Raw genomic sequence first — 20,009 nt, 5'->3', positions numbered from 1 at the left:
CGGCTTATATTCTGCGAGGTGTGCACGTAACAATGAATAAAACACACAAAGCCGCTGCTCGGCCAAATACAAACAGGTCATTCACTTCAATTTGGGATCAGACTTGTGAATAAGACAGACGTTGCTTCTTCTAAATCTTAATTCTTGTCTTCAGAATCAGCTGAGAACATACGACAACACTAAAGTCATCTTTTCAGCAGTAATTGCAGCCACTTGTCACTTGCAGAGACATTGTTTAGCTCTGTCGCCTGTTGGAACATAATCCTTTAACGGGCTTTGCGTTGCTTTTTCAACAGCAGAACTTATGATTTCTGTTAAGCTGCTGTCTGTCACACACTGTAAATGAGACTATTAAACAGCTTGACAGCTGCAGTGGCATAGCTGAAAGTCACATCTGTCCATTGCAAGATAATCAGGGTAGAGAAATGTCCAGGTTCGTCATACAGTACATGCAACTTCCTTCTCTTTCTTCTGTCGCACCCATCCTCTTGTCCCGTTCTGTTCCCCTCCTCCCTTTCATTCTCAGTTTCTCTCCAGTGCTATGCACACTTTTGCAGGAGGGTTTGGCCACAAGCTGTTCTGCTGACTCAACATTTGTTCCCTCATAGTTTTTACCCCTTTTTTTCTCCCCCAACGCTTCCCCTTCTATCTCATCCTCGCTCCTTCCCCTTCCCCGCTCCCACCCTCCCTTCGATCTCTACAGCCAGTGAATTTCCAAACCTCTTTTTACCCCTGCTTTTATTCTGTTCTCTTTCCCTCCCTCTGTCTCATCTCTCTTCAGATATTTGCCTCGCAGTGGTCGTACAGTAGCTCTGAGCTGAGTTGCCCCGCTAAAAATAGAAGATGTACTGGGCTATTAACACCCTACTACTGGGCAGAACTGGCCATGCTCCAGACACCAACAATCCACATTATCCCTACAGCATGCGATTTTTACTGCGCATCGCCCAGTGCTCGCCTCGCCTGTCCTGGCTCAGGCCCAGACTAATTCACAGACAATATTTCTTAATAGAGCTGTGTTTCTAGTACAACAGCTCTTTGTGTTTCAGCAGTGTGCCTCATTGTAATCTTCACAGGTCGACGAGGGAGACGGGATGGTGGCTGTTTAGTGTAACATTTCCTCTGCGGTAAACTCAAATCAATATTCAAGTTAAAAGTTATCTGTGTAATATTCTTATCTCGCACTGTGCAGCATCATTAAGATCATATGTGCTTCTGTTGGTAATTTGCAGGCATGTGGAACCTGCTGGTGCTGCCATCCACCTGCGTACTCCAACAACAGGCCTCGTTTTTTACGTGATTTCAGATTATTGCAACATTGAACTGTGCACCTCAGCAAATGGCCGTTGTCAGGAATGTCATCTAGATGAGTCTTAGGGACAGGGGGGCTGTGTGTGTGTGTGTGTGTGTGTGTGTGTGTGTGTGTGTTGCAATGCTTCCCAAGGCGAGTGTGTGGAAGCTGAGGCAGCGACAAATACTCAGCAGCCCCATCGCAGTTTAATTGTTTGCCTGCATAATAAATCAAATGTGTCAAGGGAGATTATTTATACAAGGACTGTGTTAAACAAATGAATCACCAGTTTGCTCAACTCTAGGTTTTTCCTTGGTGTGTGGGGCCGTGTGTTGGTGCCTGCAGATTGTGTTCGTGAGCTGTTTGCTTGCGTTTCAGTATGATTGCATGACAATACCCGGGTGTCTCTCTCTCTCTCTTTTTTTTTTTTTTTTTTTTTTTGCCATGTGAGCGAGCGTGAATCCTCGCGTTCCTCTCTATCATTGATGAATTCGGTGCTACACGAATGCTCTGCCAGAGGGAGGAGAAAGGAAAGCAAATTAACACAAATAAGTCTTAGGGGCCCTTCAGAGCTACAGTGCGTAAATCTCTAGGAGTCGGAGGGCAAAGACCTGCATCCAGAGAGCTTTTTGAGCTTGCAGTCTGCACCAGCACCTTGGTAGGATGCTAGTCATTGTTCCTGCTGTTGCTAAGCGACAGCAGAAAACCTGTTTAAAGGACACTTTTGCTCAAGTTGAGACGTGTTCAAATTTCACTGACCGGTGTGCTGCTCAGTGAAAAAAAAATGCTGTGCCCTCTCCGTCCAGAGCATGTTCTTTTTTTTTATTAAACCAAGAACACCATGTCAGCATTGTAAAGAGAGGTCTGCAGTGGACACACGGGATATGATTTCATTTCTCCAATGCTGTTAGGACAAAAACAGAGAGCATTGTTGATCTGATGCAGTATATTTCCAGACCTATGTTTTGTGGCAGAAAGTATCAAAGCTCCAATGTGTCAAACAAATAATCTATTAATAAATGAATCAATTAAATAGCATTGACAGTAAAACATAAACAACCTTTTAAAGCAGTGGTTCCCAACTGGTGGGTCATGGTCCAAAAGTGGGTGAGTCCGTTCTGAATGGACCGCAAAAGTGGGTGAGTCCGTTCTGAATGGACCGCAAGTGACCTAAGTACACTGACTTTCCAGCACAGAGCTTTTATTTTGAAATGCCATTTTCTACTGTAGAGTGAGTGACTAACAAACAGCTACTCGAGACCGACAGCAAACTAGCTTGACAACATGTCCAAATGCAAGTATGACACTGAATGTATTATACTGTGGGACCCTATACTAAGGACTAAGGAGAAGTCTGGACCCAGTGGCTGGATCAGTTGGGAACCACTGCTTTAAAGTACCCCTTCAGACACATTCTAAAGTATATAAAGACAGTGTTGTAGTGGGCTATAGGCATGAACGTATTAAAAGACCTGGATACAGCAATGGCGGCGGGGTCCCATTCATTCCTATGAGAGCTGCTGTGTATAAAATTACCCAGATGATGCAGGGATTATTGGCACTACATCTGCACTGTGTGGCCCATAGACAGGTCATACTAGCGACGAACAGTGGCCGAACGCCCCCGAGTGTGCCCGAGTGTCTTACTTCCACTGGTTGAACAGCTAACATACGGTTTAGCGCTCTGCTAACTTGAATGGGGATAAAATGATTTTGTCTTGGGGCTCTTAGACCTTTGAAATGTTATCAGACTGAATGGATTAAATCCTAATTATACAACGAGTCATTTGGCAGGTATTGTGACACTAAAAAAAACTATCCACTGATTTACAGATCCATTCGTCCTCGCTAACCTACCCATCTACCAAGTTATGCATATTAATATTTAGTTTAACATGGCTTTCCCACATTATAGTAAAAAAATAACTCTGAAAATGGGCTGGAAGCAGATTTATTCTTTCTTCATCATTGAGAAATTTGCTTTTGGAAAGTTCTGTTTTCCGCTTTTGGCTGACTGGTGAACAAGGAGTGTGCCTCAAGATGGCTGGTGTTAGCTTCAGAGGAAACGTCTGAGAGATTTAGCCATATAAGTTTGAGCCTCAGTCAGACCCAGACTCATGTGGGGAGTCTGTTATGCAACATATCTGGTGACTAGCACAGCTATCAGAATGCTAAGTGTAGTTAGCATCTTTTATTTGTTTCCATTGCTTGTTAGCCTGTTAGCTTGTAGGCTAACTGGCAGTGGCTGACACAGCATTTGAGTTTGTGAAACATATAATGATATCTGCCATGATGGTTTTTTTGGTAGATAGTAAAAGGAAGCTCCTGGGTCTGGTGTATATCCAAAATCTACACTGTACCATGTTTACTGTCAAAACTTTGACTGTGCTAATGCTAACTCTGCTGTCTGTGCTGACAAGTTCTCTGTGCTTGATGTTTCAGGTTTCTTTGCTGGTGTTGTGTCAAAGTCTTTTCCCCCATTAATATGTGTTTCCTGTATTAGACAGCAATTGAATTTCATAGAGAATGCTGCATGAATGAGTCCTAAAACCTAGAAATGAGTTAGCATTTTAGCATTCCCTGTTTCCTTGTCTCAAACTCCATGGGTTGTTCGAATGGGTTTTTTGTTGGATACCTAAAGTAAGGTCTTTGATTAGCACACACTTAAGAGACTTTAATGTTTTACGACGTAAAATATGTCAGTAAATACCTCACTCATGAATTTTGAAGCCTTGGTGGCTAAATGAGACTACACAACGTCCTTGTGCTAACATGGCTTTTGCAGCCTTGTTGTGGTGGCGAGGTTCAAGTCATGTGACCATGGTGTAGTCTGTTAACGGTTGAACGTTAGCTTTTTACCTCTGGCAGTTGCTTTTAAGCTTAAAAGATCATAAGTGTGGTGTTTATTTGGGAAGATTATCCTGCTGAACAAAATGTGTAACTATCCCACACATAACCAGAGACATATCACGTCCTATCTTCTGGGTTTGTCTACAAGGAATATTGTTTAAATCTCAGATTTTAGGGGAGTGCACAGACATCGCCACTTTTGGTAGAGCAATGTGAAAACACCACTCTAGTGCCAAACTGTGCCCTGATTCAAGTCAGTATAGTCAAGGTCAGACATTTAAGAGGACATACACAGAAGATAAACACATTTTTGATTTGAGGGGGAATTTGAATTACACACTTTCTAAAGCTAATATTCAAAAAAAATTAGAAACACATCATCAAATGTGCCATGTCAGGGTGGTGCGACAGAAAGGCTGACTCCAGGTAGAGCAAAGTGCCTCGTAATAGCAGAATGTCGGCCACAGTGCAGCGATGGATTGTGGCCTGAAGGAATGGAGATGCAGCTCCCTCAGCAGCCTTTAAATTTGATGTAAACAGCCGCAGGCAGCCGGAGGGCGGGCGGGAGATGGGTGACATGGGAGTGTTCAGGCAGGTTGAGGTCAAGGTGGGTTGCAGAATTATGGATGATTTGTAGGATATCACGTCCAAATGGGAGCTGAGTAATGTGCGGACGAGCGGCTGAGCCGACTCCTTTGTGGTTGCGGTGGGGGTCTTTTGCACGATTGCTGTTTCTTGAGGCTTGTTTCTGTTTTTGTTTCCTCGCTTTTTTGTTGTGGATGCTTTCTTATTTCCTCCCTGTCTTGATCCTTTCCTCCTCATTTATTTTTCTCTCTCTTCTTGTCTTCCTTTTTCCACTATCTTTGCCTCTCCATTCTGTTCCCTCTGCTTTCTGCCGCCCAGCTTCCATCGCCTCATTGCTGTCTCTGGGTCCAGTGCATAGCAGCCTGTGCCCCGTGGCCCCGCCTCCCTCCCTGGCAGGGTGATGTATGAGTGGCTTGCTTTGACGTCACTCCAGGGCCAACGTCATAGCAACTCAGTGCTCCCAGGCTTGCTCTTTCTGGTGCTTTCTCTCAGTGCCTCTCCCTCTTCCTCTTCTTCATCCACCATTAGTCATCTCTCTTTCTGTGATACCTCCTTCTACATTCATTTTGTTACCTTGCTTATCATTTTTCATCGCTCATGTTGAAACGTGCCTCTCTTCTTTGTCCACCCTCCGTCTCGTTCCCATCCTTCTGGAGCCTTCTATTCTCATCTAAAACTGCATCCTCTCCTTCATTTCTCTGTTTATTCCTTTCACAGACATACAAATATACAGAGGCATGACATGTTTGAGGTAAGCAGACGAGCAGCAAGCCAGCCCTCCTCTCATGTGAAATACAGGCTCATCCCTATTCAATTACACTTATCAGGATCAACTCTATTCCTGGATAAGGCGGTTTCATAAAACCCGCAGTCTGCTTCCCACCGTACCCAGCCAATTCTCTCTATGACAACTTTGCTCTGCCAGATGCCCGGTGACTCACCTTTATTTGCCAGGAAAGTCGCCTGTGGCTTTGACGAAAATATAAGAGAGGGGGCAATATAAAAGTGAATTATAAGTCCACTTTGACTTCCAGAATAGCTCAGGAAAATTTCATCGGGCTTGACAAGACGTGAAGCTGACCCACTTTCTGCTTTCTCTCTCTGTCTTCCTCTCTTTCCCCCCCGTCTTCTTGTCTCGCTCCCATCGCTGCCTGCGGTCAGTCTGTCCACTTTTAGCATTGGTGCAGTGTGGTGAGAGGGGGGCGCGGAGCGAGATAGAGACCCCGCTCGGTTAAAACGGAATGAGGAATGCTCTTGTCAGCAATTGTGACACATCTCCTACTGAGCCTGTCCCGCGTGGATGGAGTCGATGCACTTCAGAGTAACTTTGGGTCACGCTTGTTAAAAATACTGGAAAGAATTTGACTGTGGCAACTGAGATGTCGAGGAACTTTTCCTGTAAAGCAGATCATGTCGTTTTTAGACTCAGGAAAGGTCGTAGACAGATTCTTTTTTTAAAGTTTAATTTTATTTTGCTGGTGCTCAGAGGACTTGGACAGAATTTTTGTTCTGCAGTTCAATATCACTTGGCAATCACAGTGTGACCACATGTGGCTTCGTCTTTCTGTTGTCATTCCCGTCCTCCTGTTTTCATTCCAAACACTGTTGCCTCTGCATATAACAAAATGAAATGAATCACTTCCACTGAACGTGAGGATTTTTCCAGGTGTATCAACATGTTTTCACCCTGAGGAAATAATGTGGGTACAAGGCATTAAACACGCAGGCAACTGCACCTTCCATTTGGTTCAAGGATCACAAAAAAGTCCGATCATGTTCATTACAGGCGCTCTGACTATCCAACTGTCTTTCTTCCTTTAATCCCGTGAAAGATTTTGTAAATGTTATTATACCATGTCAAAAGCCAATGATTTGAAAACAACCCACAGAAATTGAAATGATGTTATTTCCCACCCTGCCGTGAAATCGAGGCAAAGACACACCGCCAGAGGAAACATGTATTTTATAGGAAACGCATTTTGACACAACAGTGGTAAATAGCTACCCAGTGTTGGAGGTTTACACAAACAAATGTAAAAGCTTTCATGCACTGGGTAAAGATTGAATTACCATCACATATTGAGAGCAGCACAGAGGGCATTCAAATAAATAACACAGGCAGACGAGTACTTTCAAGATGGAGCGCTCATTTTTTCTGGTACACTATAAAATAATATTTTATTAATTTTGAGCCAATAGTTTACCATGATTAATAAATAACTGACCAATTCATCATAGAATTATTGCAAATCATCAGTGGTCACAAACCATTAGGTAACAATTGTTAAATAAATTTAAATTTAAATAATTTTGTTGTAAAATATTTCTAAATATTACTTGGACAGTCAGTTTTAATTGATGTTAACTACTTAGATAAACCTGGCCACTAGCTACTACTCTTAACTATGAGACACGTTTTGGGGAAGGTTGTCCACAAAGAAATTGAACTGTCAAGAGACATTTTTGTTCTGAATTATTTAACATAGAAGCTGCAGAAACCTATGCGTTCAGTTTTTGATCAATCTTTTCTTAAATTCCAGATCCAAATTTCCAGAAAATTGGCAAGAAAATGTAAATTAAATGTATGTTTCCATCAACTACCATTATGCATCCCACCAGAAGAAAATATTGGACTTGTAACTTTGTGCACACCAAGAATATTTGCAAGGTTCCATACATATATTTTGAAAAGTGGCATAATATATAAGCAGGCTTTCATCATTGGAAGGTAGAGGGCATGTGGGTGGCATGTCATGTAGACATGCCCACCACGCCGCAGACCACTGATTGTTATTTGGTAACTCCTTGCAGCTTTTCCACCGATGTTTGAGCCACTGAACTGAGTCGATTTCACTGTCCCGTCCCTGCTTATCCAGTGGCTACCATGAGCAAATGATTTTGTGCCCAAATCTAAGCACACTATCACCCAAGCATTGCTGAGAAACATAGAATAGTAGTGTGTCTGGTGCAAAATAATTTAACGTATCCATGGTTTGCAAAAGCGTATGATAAGAAAATTTTTTCAGGCAATCGGATTGTTCATTTGTTTTCTGTGACTGCCTATCCTGTAGGAGGTCGCGAGGGGCTAGAGCCTATCCCAGCTGACATTGGGTGAGAGGCAGGGTACACCCTGGACAGGTCACCAGACTATCACAGGGCTGACACATCGAGACAGACAACCATTCACACTCACATTCACACCTAAGGTCAATTTAGAGTCACCAATTAACCTGCATGTCTTTGGACTGTGGGAGGAAGCCGGAGTACCTGGAGAAAACCCACGCTGACACAGGGAGAGAATTCAAACTCTGCACTGAAGGGCTCCGCCACCCCAGGGTTTGAACCAGGAACCCACTTGCTGTGACAATGCTAACCACTGCATCACCATGGTTAGCAATCCATGATTGGTTAGTGCTGTGTGAATATGTGGTGACGGCTGCTTTGAGCTTAACCATGGGTGATGTTAACCTGGTGTCACTGAATCATGAAAGACGCCACAAAGAGTTGATATGATTGATTTTGGCTTGTCACGTGCTTCTTATTTGTCATGATTTATTCGCTAAGTCTGTGCCAATTGCACTTTCTTGCATGTTGTTTTAAATAATACCACGTCTTCTGCAAGTACTCGTGTCTCTTAATTCGATTCATGTAAACATAAAGAGAGGAATGCAGAACCTGAGCGTGCTACAGCTAAGTTGCTTGTGCTGAATTTCCGTCCACGGTCAAATTCTTTGCCCATGTCCTCATGTGCTGAAGCTAAGTCTCCTCCCGTTGGATTCAATGTCTTGTTGTTGCCCTGCTGCATTTTTATGATAATTATAGTGCCAACATTTACTTGAAACATGAACAAAATCCAGTTTTTCCTCCTTTGATGGTTTGAATTTATTTTTGCAGGATGTTTTTATGATCACGTCTGTGTCAGCGTGTATGTGCGCTTCATGATAATGTGCTGCCTCTCTTCAGAGAGAAGCCAATGCGAGCAGTTTAAAAAGCACAACCTTAAATCCTCCCCTCTCTCTTTCTGAGGCCCTGGAAGATTTGGTTGCCAGGCAACATTAGGAAAGAGTTTTCAATTAAGTAATTTTGAGTGAGATGGACTGTACTGCTGCCAGGCCCAAATCATCCTGACTTACACCGCACAGGCTCTGTCACATGTATGAAGGTTACACATATAAGGGATGGTTAAAAGCTTTCAGTGTGGAGCTGAAACACAAACTGTGTACAAATATTATACTGTCACAAACAACCGCAGATTTACTGGGATGATTTTTGAGTCATATTTAAAACCTATTAAAAAATGTCAGCCACTAAGCCTATCAATTTCTCCATGTCTAATGAAGACAAGAAGCCGGCTCCACTGATTACCTTCACATACAGTCAGTAATTCATGTGATAGACTATTTCCTGTGTTTTGGCAAACTTCACTGACACAGGCGCCACTTTCTCCCTCATCACTTCCCAGCTCACGAAGGGAAACAATTTAAAAAAAAGAAACATAATGAAAGGTTTTAGGCATCCCATACATCACAGCCCTCATTAAATGAGCTGATCTAAGCTAGCTTGCGCTCCCTTACTTGCACATTTTGACCTACATGGACGTCAGTGTCCCTCTACAAGTCTGCGACGGTTTAGCCAGCAGCGGTATCCTCGAGGATCGCAGCCATATAGGTCAAGTGGAGAGTGCATCGGGGTCCTCGTCCACTGGCTGTGACAGTGATTCTCTGCGCGCTGATGAGCTTTTTTCCCCTCTCTCTTGTAGTTGGAGTACTTTGCATTTTTTAATTTCTCGCAGTGAATGAAACTCTGAACTTTGGATGTTCAGTGCAGCAGTGACCTTCTGTCACTCTACATATTTCAGAACATATTTCTACATATTTCAGAACTTCCTTCCCTGTGAGGTCTCTGTTTGACAAGTTGGCGATGTTGCACATGTTTTGATTGCCCCTTATATTAGTCTAGATAAACACAGAAATTTCAATGTATTTACACAACAGTTCATGTAATAGCTAATGAATTAACACCCCACAAATGATGTTGCGCACTCAATGTAAAGTTACATACCTATTGTCCAGTTATGAGGGTTAAGTCTAGGAATAGAAATATGGTGAAGACACACCAGAGTCCTGGGAGTTTGAGGGTTCTGTGCAGTACCTTAGCTGTTCCTAGGACTGCACTCTTCCGGACAGAGACCTCAGATGTTGTCCCTGGAATCTGCTAGAGCCACTCTTCCAGTTTGGGGGTCACAGCCCAGAGTGCTCCCATTACCACTGGGACCACTGTTGCCTTTACTCCCCACATCTTTTCTAGCTACTCTTTCAGCCCTTGGTATTTTTCAAGCTTCTTGTGTTCCTTCTTCCTGATGTTGCTGTCGCTAGGGATTGCTGCATCTATCACCACTTTGTCTGTTGTTTGTCGATCAACATGATTGGTTAGCTGTTGCCCGTTCGTCAGTCTGGATCTGGAAGACCCACAGGATCTTAGCTTGGTCACTCTCCATCACCTTAGGAGGTGTCTTCCATTGTGACCTTGGGACCTCCAGCCCATACCCGGTGTAGATGTTCCTGTACACTATGCCAACCACTTGGTTATGGCGTTCCATGTACGCTGCCTCAGGTATAGACAGTTTGTTGTACTGTCTAGGTATCCCTTTCTTCCCGGCCTTTCTGTAGTCATGAGAGTTGACTACTCTCCTTGTGGCCTTTATCTTGTAGCCAAGCATCTCTAAGATCACTGTTGCTCGAGGGTGCAATCTCAGGTCATTCGCCCTTTTTGTAAGGGAATCTGTGTGTTGGGGCTTGGTACCCAATCTCGGAGTGTGGGGATGATAATGAGATCCCCACATTGATCTGTCGCCCTGGCTCCCCCTTGCCGTAGCATGGTTATCGTACCTCATCAATCTCTAGTTGCGCTAGCAGCTGCTGTTTGTGGATGTTGGAATACTGGGCTAGGAGTTGTTTCTTTGTCAGTGTAGAAGTTTGGTTTCGAAGCATCCATATATCCCACACCCTTTTGGTGTGTTTCTTACATATGAACAGTGCATGAGAACAAAACAAACAGCAGTATGTTGCTTAGCTTCCATATTGGACTCCAGCCTGCTTCTCCCAACTGGTGGCGTGCTGACCGACATCTGCTTTATGTAAGATACTGTCTATGGATAAGTTCCCCATACAACCCCCAAAAACCTGAACTATCCTTTTAACCTTATGCTGGGATTTATTGTAATACACCAGTGTCCTGTTCATTGTTGACCAAACTTGCATATGGAGACAATAATATGTGCGTCTACCTGTTTATTTTCTCACTCTGCCCATGTTTCTTCAAATCACATGCTAAGTGATACTGAATGAGCTTTTTAGTAATTTTCCAAGACAGTTTCTTCATCTTTCCTCTCTCCTGTTACTCAAATCTCTGTTGCTCAGATCCCATGTTACTGACTGATTATTCACACTGGTTTTTGAGTGCTTAGCTTGCGTTTATGTGTTCACCCATTATTGACCCATTGCTTTGGTCCCTGTTGTTACATACAGTGCATGCATACGCTAGCTGTTGGTGTGTTTTTGCTGTATGGACGGAAAATACAGTATGCACATTACATAGTGCTCCCATGAACATATATTTGAATACCGCCAAGTGACGTTTTCTACCATTGCCTTCAGAGCTTGGTGCTCAAAACGTCACTTGGCTGTAATTAAATATTTGTTCATGGGAGCATTATATAGTGTGCTGACTCTATTTTTCCATCTTTCACATGTTCTTTTTTCCAGCAACTGGTAGTTATTGTATGTATGTATGCGCTTTTGTACTTTTTGTAAAATTTTTGCTGTATGGAACCAAAACTAGAAGCTGCACCTTAGATAAAGAATATGTATCTCAATGAGAATCTAAATTCCTCTTCATTGGTGTCCATGATCAGTGTATCCTCATATAACGGTTCGTGTGATGTCTTAGGAAAAGGCACATACAACAGTTCTTATAATATCTAACAAGTTTCTGGGCCATTAATGGCGTTGTCATATTTCATAGTTCATATTAAGTTACTTTTTGACAGATTTAGGAAAAGAAACATGGTTGGGTGTCATGAAATGACCTCATTTAGGTTTGGGCAAGAAAAGTTACGTGGTTAGGTTTAGGAAAGTGAAGTTATGCAGGTTTGGTTTAGGAAAATAAAGTTACATATTTAAGATTCAGGCAAGTAAAGTAATGTACTTTAGGTTTAGGCAAGTAAAGTTACGTACGTTGGTTCAAGAAATATAACTGTACGTTAGATTCAGGAAAGTAAAGTTATGTATGTTAGATTTAGGCAAGTAAAATTAAGCACGTTAGGTTTAGGCAAGTAAAGTTACATAGGTTAGGTTTATTCAATTAAAGTTACGTACGTGAGGTTTAGGTAAGTTAAGTTACGCAGGTTAGGATTATTCAAGTAAAATTGCGTACATTAGGGTTAGGCAAGTAAAGTTACGTAGGTCAGGGTTAGGGTTAGGAAAGTGAAATCATGTACGTTAGTTTTAGGAAAGTAAAGTTACGTATGCAAGGTACAGGAAGAGAACCCTGGTAGACACATACCTTAAAATAAGTCAAAGTTCACTTGGTTTCACAGAGGACATGAACGTTGGTGTCCTGGGGGAAAGTCCTGTGTTTTGTGACCCACCAAATAACCCTACCAACCTCCTTACAATGGACTTTGAGTCTTTATACTACTTTGTCAGTGCACGCACGTTATTGCAACCTTCCTGATTATGTGGGTTTGATCTGAATTACTGGCTCCTGGTGATGTGTTACGTACAAATTGTGGTGCCTTACTTTTCGTCGGTATACATACAAACAGTGCATGACAACAGCCAGCCAGCATACATCATCATTTGGATTAAACCATACATAAAGTGACCTTGGAATGAAAGCCCAATGGTAGAATTTGATATTTGGTAGTGAGCGTCTGGTTGAAGTGTTACTATGCTGCATACAGTAGCTGAAGATTTGGTATAACTGAGCTTTATCTCAGTCATGTCAGAACTGAAGACTGACTGCCATCTTTCAGGTCAGATCTCCTTCCAGTAGATCCCTTGCAGTGTCTGCTTCAGCGAAGGTATCGCCTCCATTACTTTCAGGTTGTTTAATGTGTTGCGAAACCAAACTTAAGGTCTTGTGGGTTTACACAGAGGTGATCAGTGATCATATAGGAAGCTTCAGTCTTTTGAGGCTAAGCGAGACGTCATATAGGTGATGAATCTGATCATCATTGATGTGATAGTGTCCACCATGTGTTATAGTTTAGGTGTGCTCAGTCTCCCTGCGGATTAGGGGCTAAAATCCAGTGGAGCTTGTAGATTTCTCCTGGTTGGGGCATCGCTGGCTCAGAGCTGTAGTCCTTTAATTGCCTGTCCAGGAGGGGGAGGTCAGAGCTTAATCCACCTGAGGAGCTGAGGGGCAGCTTTACAGGCAACATAGAGGCTACTGAATCACGCTGATACCTTGTGGTTAAATATACCTATAAAGGAAACAGAGGCCAACAAATGGAGATGAATAATTTGACTGAATTAAGCAAACTGTGAGGACGGAGTGTGGGTTTACTTAAACTCCATGTTGTATATTCAGTCCAATAGAAAAACGTACGCACAGGAAGAGTTAGGGGGCTTCTGGCCAAGGAGAAACAAGGTGTGCGGTGCTGGCTTTATTTATTGAGATGGTCACAGCACACCTCAGCACCCCCCATTAGAACTTAATAAATTACACTGTGCCTGTCTGGGGCTGAGGGAGCAGTGTGCACTGTGGGAGAGGAGGACTTGATTATTGGTGTTTCAATTAGATTTTTAGGGCTCTGCTTGTTGCTGTTGCTACCATTGCCATTACTGACATGTGCAGCCGTTCTTTATGCTTAATGGGTAATTAAAAGGATATCTCTCTCCCTCTCAGTCCTTCTCTGTCATTCTCACTGTTTTCTATGTCGATACATAAAAAATACTCTTATAAAGTTTGATTAATCTCAAGTCACTGCATGGTTGAGGTCATGTTTTAGTTAGAAACCTCTGCAGGCAATTTATAGTAGCTGGTCATGTGCAGAAACACACAACCCCCCACCCTTACACACACACACACACACACACACACACTAACTAATGATGAGCAATAGCGTCGTCCCTAGGGTGTTACACCTCTATGTGCCCCCTGTTTGAAAAATTGCCGCCCCCCTACCTCAGTCCTGCGAGTCATGGGAAGAATGAATGGATATAATCAGTAAGCTCACCCATTCACTCTCCTCATGAGGAGAAGCCTGTTATTCTCTGTCAGTCCCTTCTCCCTTCCCTCATCTCTCTCTTTTTTTCCCAGCCTCCATCTCTTCCGCCCCTCTCTGCGTGTTTTCTCTCTCCTCTGCATCTTTTATCAGAGTTGCCGATCTCTGTTTAACCGTGTCCTCTGTCTCCCCCTCCCTCCCTGCGATTATTTTCTCATCTGCTCACATAATATCCACCTCTTCTCTTGCTGATTCATTTTCTATATATTTGAATATCTGTATTCTCCCCCTCCTTCCATTTTCTCCTCCTCGGTCCTGTTACAGTTTTCTTCCTTCGCTGCAGCACTGCCAATGTTCCCCTGTTTTGTTTTCGACTATATCTATATTCCTCGCAGGCACTGTCTTCTGTCTGACATACTACTATTTCTGTATAACGCTCACAATTGTTTGTGATTCAGCATTTCCAAGTCATTATTAACCAGCCCAGTCATTGTTTGATTCTGCAAATCACAAACATGTTACATATGAAACGTTTCATACAGAGCATATTGACATCTCTACAGTGACGTAGCTCTGATTAGCTGACATGCATATAAGCTGACTTTGTCACTGGCAAGTGAATGGCATAAAATGTGGGTAAAATGGCTGTCAAGCAGCAGACCACTGTCGAGACCAAAAAACAACTTGGCATTTCAGCCCTTCTAGACACACTGTGCCTCTAAAACCAGTTGTATTTTAGCGAGACATCTAAGCATTTCCAGTCGTAATTGTGGCACCAAAACTGGGTGTTTTCTTAGCGAGTATTTGTAGCATTTCCAGTCGTGATTTTGTCACCAAAACTGGGTATTTCTTAGTGAGACATTGGCCCATTTCCAGTCTCGATTGTGGCACTAAAACTGGGTGTGTTTTACCGAGACTTCAACCCATTTCCTGTCATGATTGTGGCACCAAAACTGGGTGTTTTTAGTGAGACATAACATTTTTTGTCATAATTATGGCACCAAAACTGGGTGTCTTTTAGCGAGGCATTGGGACACTTCCAGTGGTGGTTGTGGTGACATAACCTTGTATTTTAAGCCGAACATAATCTTTTCCAAACCCTGTGCCTTAACCACACATTAATCTCGGTGTTATCATAACCTAAAGATATGTAATATTTTAACATAGCTATTACCTATGAAATGTAAAATGTTACATATCTGTGGTTTGACGAGATGTACAGTGCCAACATTTATTCTGGAGATTAGGTTGCATGAACACCTGAATTAACTTAAGTGTCTAGTTAGTGGCTAACTTAAGTGCCTTTATTTTAAGAACATGGTCTCTTAAAACAATACGCTCCCTGGTAAGTTTAAGGCCTATGGTGCATACTGGTAAGGTTTTGAATAATTACAGTGTTTCCAAGAAAGAAACATGTTTCACAGGCCTGTGAGGAGTCAGAAAAGCTGAAGTCCTGCAGTCTTTCTATGTTGTAGGTGGTGTATATGTTCAAGCTCAGTCGGCCGACCATAAAAATGTTACTGTTGATATTTCATTTTCCATTCTTACAGGTAACTAGGTAACAGATGTCATGACCTTTGAATCTGGTGTAGCGAGGAGAAAATGACCTTCAAATGCTGAGGCGTTTGTCCTGGGGTGCCACACATTCACCTCATGCATATTCAGTGCACACCAGGCTCAGTGCCTACACAAACAAAAATGAGTAGCTTGGTGGAACATCTCCTTTTGTGGTACTGTACATTCCTTGACAGAGAACCTTTCAGGTTTGGTCGTCCTGGCGTGGAGTGTTACTGTCAGCACGAGAGTGGAGCGGCCGTCATCCAGCTACAGTTTCTCATCAATGAGGTAAGTCACAAAAAACATGAGAGAAACACTGGAGTTAGAGTGTACAAAGTACAAAGCCAAAGACAGATTCATAAAGGCTTATTTCTGTTTAAGATTCATTCGACCAGATTCCCCTTGTGTTAGTAGGGTTAGGTTATGATCCTCCTCCTTGACACTGTATCTGTGGCGTAGCCTGACATGCGCTTCCCCAGAAATGTAACTATACATTATGCCGACCTCCTGTCTATTTTTGTAAGCTGAAACCATTTCCCTCAGTGGAAACAAAGCTTTTATTTACTTTAATTTCACAGATAAGAAACAGTAAGTTGTGACGACAATAAAGCCTCTGCAAAATTGCAATCAGTCTTGTGTGTGATTTATCCTGGCTTCATACGAGTAGAAGAAATCACCATTAGTCGCTAGGCTAATTGATACAATGTAAAATGCCATAGGCTTATGCTAATAACGTTAGCATGTTGCATATTTGTTTGGAAAACGTGTTTAGTATAAGACAGTTGTTTTGTCGGTGAACCTTGTGAGTTGTAATGGAGCCAAATTATGTACCGTAACCTTTATTAAATGTTGCTGTTGTCCCTGGTTTTATATGAGAAGAGGAAAAGTCAGCTAGCTGCTAGGCTTATTTATACAATGTAAAATGCCATAGGCTTGTGCTAAAAACATTAGCATGTTGTATTTGTGGGGAAAATGTGTCCAGATAAAGACAAGTGTTTGTCTGTGAATGCTGTGAGTTATAGTGAAGCTGATTTGTGTGCTTGTGTTTGAAATTGTCTCTATTAAGCCATGTTTAATGTGTGTTTAATGTGTGTTTTGAATAAATTAAAATTTACAGCACTTCACAGAAACTTAGGCTATGGCATAGGCTCTACATAGAGGTGGTGGAGTTTCTTACTTTGATAGAATACCTCGAAAAAATAAGATATCCAATACCATTTTTGATACCACAGGAAAAAAATCTTCAGACTTCAAGGGCATACATTATTTATTTAAAGATAAACAAAGCTATGATTTGACAACAGTGACTTTTCTTTTCTTTGTTAGTAGCAGAGACCAGCAGAATGACTGAACTAAACTTTAGCAATATGAGACAGCGAGAAAACACAGCTGGTACTAATGTGTCAGCACTGTGGAAAATGAGTATTGAAACTGATTCAAATATTCAGAATCAATATATATTGACAAATCATTATTTCTGACAGTACTACTTCAACCAAGAAATTAAAATAAAACAGAGTACAGACTACTCTTACCATGTAACATTCATATAAATTGATCCTGTATGTTCATGGAGAATGTTGAGGATCTCTAGGTTTTTGATTCAACATACTTGTCAACACTTTTTGGGGGCTTTGTCAATTTATTACCTTTCAGCCGAAGTATTGAAATAGTCAGTTTATTCTCACCACAGATTCTTAACAGCCTTTGCATTTGTCCTTTTTTAAATCACAGAAAATCTCAGATGTGGATCAGCTCACAGCTCAGCCAGCCTCTGTTACTGTGGGCAATAGCTCAGCTTAGAATAGGCAGTTATGTCTTTATGTCGTGTTAAGAAGCGAACCTACAGCACAGACCACGGGGAAAATTCTTCAGCGTTTTGTGTCGATTGACAGGCTGGGAACATGCTCTGAGTGCTGAATACCTACAGCACTTTATGATTCAGAATTCGCATGAAAAAAACATGAGTTTGATTTATGTTTATTAAAAATGCAGTATTCCATGCCTAGCCGTGTGTGTGTATGTGTGTGTGTGTGTGTGTGTGTCAGTCAGTGACTGTGATTCAGCAGTTTAAACAAACCCTCGGAGAGACGGAGAGGATTTTTAGTGCCTCCTACATGCGCACGTACTCTTATATACGTCTTATGAATCATCGGCGTTACCTGGGAGAAGGCCGCCTGATTTTAACTCAGTTTCCAGGGAGTGCTGTCTGACTTATGTGCGTCATGCCCACAGGAACCATAGGCAGTCTATAGATATGTGGAAGATTCTCATAGCCCCCATGTATTTCAGTGATGACATCCGTCTTTGAATGTAAAATAAAATGCCCCCTCTGTTATGACAGGGAGCGCTGGTGAGTGCTCTGGCTGACGACAGCGTTCACCTGTGGAACCTGAGGCAGAAGAGACCAGCCATCCTCCACTCCCTCAAGTTCAACAGAGAGAGGTAAGAAGAGCGCACGGAGCTGCAAATGTCGAGAAAACCTTCAGTGCTAAGTCGATGATGTGTCTGTCTCAGCATCCCTCCCCTCCCCCCCTCTCTTTTTCACCTCAATTAGGCCCTCACATTCGCTCTGCTGCAACATGAACTGTGTCTATCTGTGCAGGGGCCAGTGTCACAGTTTGCTGCCTGTGTGAACTGTTAGTTTTCGCTGACTGTCATGCTGTATGCAAACAGACGGCGTTTCATTTGGCAAATGTGTCTGCACGCTTGCAAAACTGTGCACAGGGCAAAGGAGGTGACAGAGGCGCTCTCTCTGTTCCTCTCTCTGTTGGTCTCTGACTGAACGCTCATTATTTGGGTCACTTACTTTGCCTTTGAGGCTTTCCCCATCACTGGGGCACAGGTGTGAACCTACCCAAACACCTGAAGGGTTGCACCGGTTGGTTGTTACACACACACACACACACACACACACACACACACACACACACACACACACACACAGAGCATAAATATAAACACACACAAGCAATTAGAGGTAAAATATGCAGGAATAGTTGCTTACTGTTTGTAAACACAACACTCAATCTTGGCCCCTCCTCCCTACACTTCCCCTACAGACACTGCAAGCTACTGTTGTAGGAACGTTACATTTGTTGAAAGGAAAAAGCCAGTACTTTAGCAAGCTATGCAGGCTAACCAAAACAGGCAAACTCTGCATCGTTCTTCATTCTCATCCTCTCGTGCAGTGCTCGCTAGCTAAAGTGATAGTGAAAGCCACCCCTAGATTCACTCATTTTTTAAATGTGCTATATTAGTCTTGTTTCGGTGGTGTGTCCACGTTTTTTTTCCGCTGTGAGGGGCCAAGGACAGAGGGATGTCCTATGCTGTAAAGTCCTCTGAGGCAAATTGTGATTTTTGTTATTGGGCTCTATAAATAAAATCAAATTGACTTGAATGAATAAGGTCTGATCTGACCTATGTACTGTTTTTGGCTGGTGGCTACACGTCCGTAAATGTCCTGCCTACAGCAAAACAAGAGAAGGGCAGAGTCCTGCATGAGGCTGGGTACCCACAGGTACATGGCGGCTGACCCACTGGTTCTGCTGGTGCAAAAAAGAACATGTAGGTCAGATAACGGGTGTAAGATGGTAAATATATTAACATAAAATGAGAATAATCAAAACTGAATTTTAAGGGGAACACTACCTAAATTAAAAATTCCAGAATGTTATGTCCATGGCCTCAGAAAGTTCAATCAGTTTTAGTGAACATGAACTACTTTCTCTCAAAGCCAGAAACCAGAGAACTTGTGATGTCATCAAGTATAAAGTCTGGAGCTGTTCCATAGACAATGAATTAGGGACTGATTTTGTGGACACACAGAATGTTTGTTTTCTTTGTTATTTCTTTGTTTTTCCCTTGACGGCGCCACTGGCCGCGCACATGTGAGTTGTCGACGGTGACAACGTGTGTGTCGGCTTTATTGAGTGTACCAAGTGCAGTACGGTGCTGGTATGTGACAGCAAAAAGACAGGGACCTGGACACTTAAGAGGCACATGACGAAGGCTTGCTATGGAAAGAAAGACGAGAGTCAGCCTTCAATGTCCACATTCGTATCCTTAAAAAAAATGTTGGGTTTAAACCGGGCTCTGATCTAAGCTCTGCTCCAGACTTTAAACCCCATAACAGTGGTTCCCAACTGGTGGGTCGTGGTCCAAAAGTAGATGATGGTTCCACTCTGTGGAATATTGGATTATCACAAATTTGAGTTTTCGCCCTCTAGTTTTTGGATTTGGGACTGTCGTAGACCATACATGTATGAATTTTATAAATGGGCGCACAGTACAGCTAAGCACAGTAGCACAGTACAGCTGCACTAAACTAGCTAAAAACCCACAGTCAGTAGGAGGCTTGACTATCTACTATCAAAAAGTGTTATCCCGTGTTTATACAGTTGGCATCAGGGAGCATTTTCAGAACTTTCCTTGGTGCTACATCAAGGACAATCCGACATCCAAGAACTGATATTTGGCTGACAAGCAAAAAAAGCA

General features: G+C 42.5%; 1 protein-coding gene across 3 annotated transcripts in view; it reads left to right on the top strand.

Annotated features, from left to right (window-relative positions):
- Window positions 1–20,009, top strand: part of stxbp5a (syntaxin binding protein 5a (tomosyn)) — a 167,442-nt gene that overhangs the window by 41,676 nt on the left and 105,757 nt on the right. For all 3 annotated transcript variants that reach the window (XM_049589393.1, XM_049589392.1, XM_049589394.1), the window contains 2 exons: window positions 15,719–15,800; window positions 17,857–17,957. In XM_049589393.1, the coding sequence (XP_049445350.1) occupies window positions 15,719–15,800; window positions 17,857–17,957 (183 nt within the window). The remainder of the gene's footprint in view (window positions 1–15,718; window positions 15,801–17,856; window positions 17,958–20,009) is intronic.

Source organism: Epinephelus fuscoguttatus, linkage group LG11 (assembly GCF_011397635.1).
Source record: "Epinephelus fuscoguttatus linkage group LG11, E.fuscoguttatus.final_Chr_v1".
Lineage (NCBI taxonomy): Eukaryota > Metazoa > Chordata > Actinopteri > Perciformes > Serranidae > Epinephelus > Epinephelus fuscoguttatus.
This window is presented reverse-complemented; position numbering and strand designations above follow the sequence as displayed.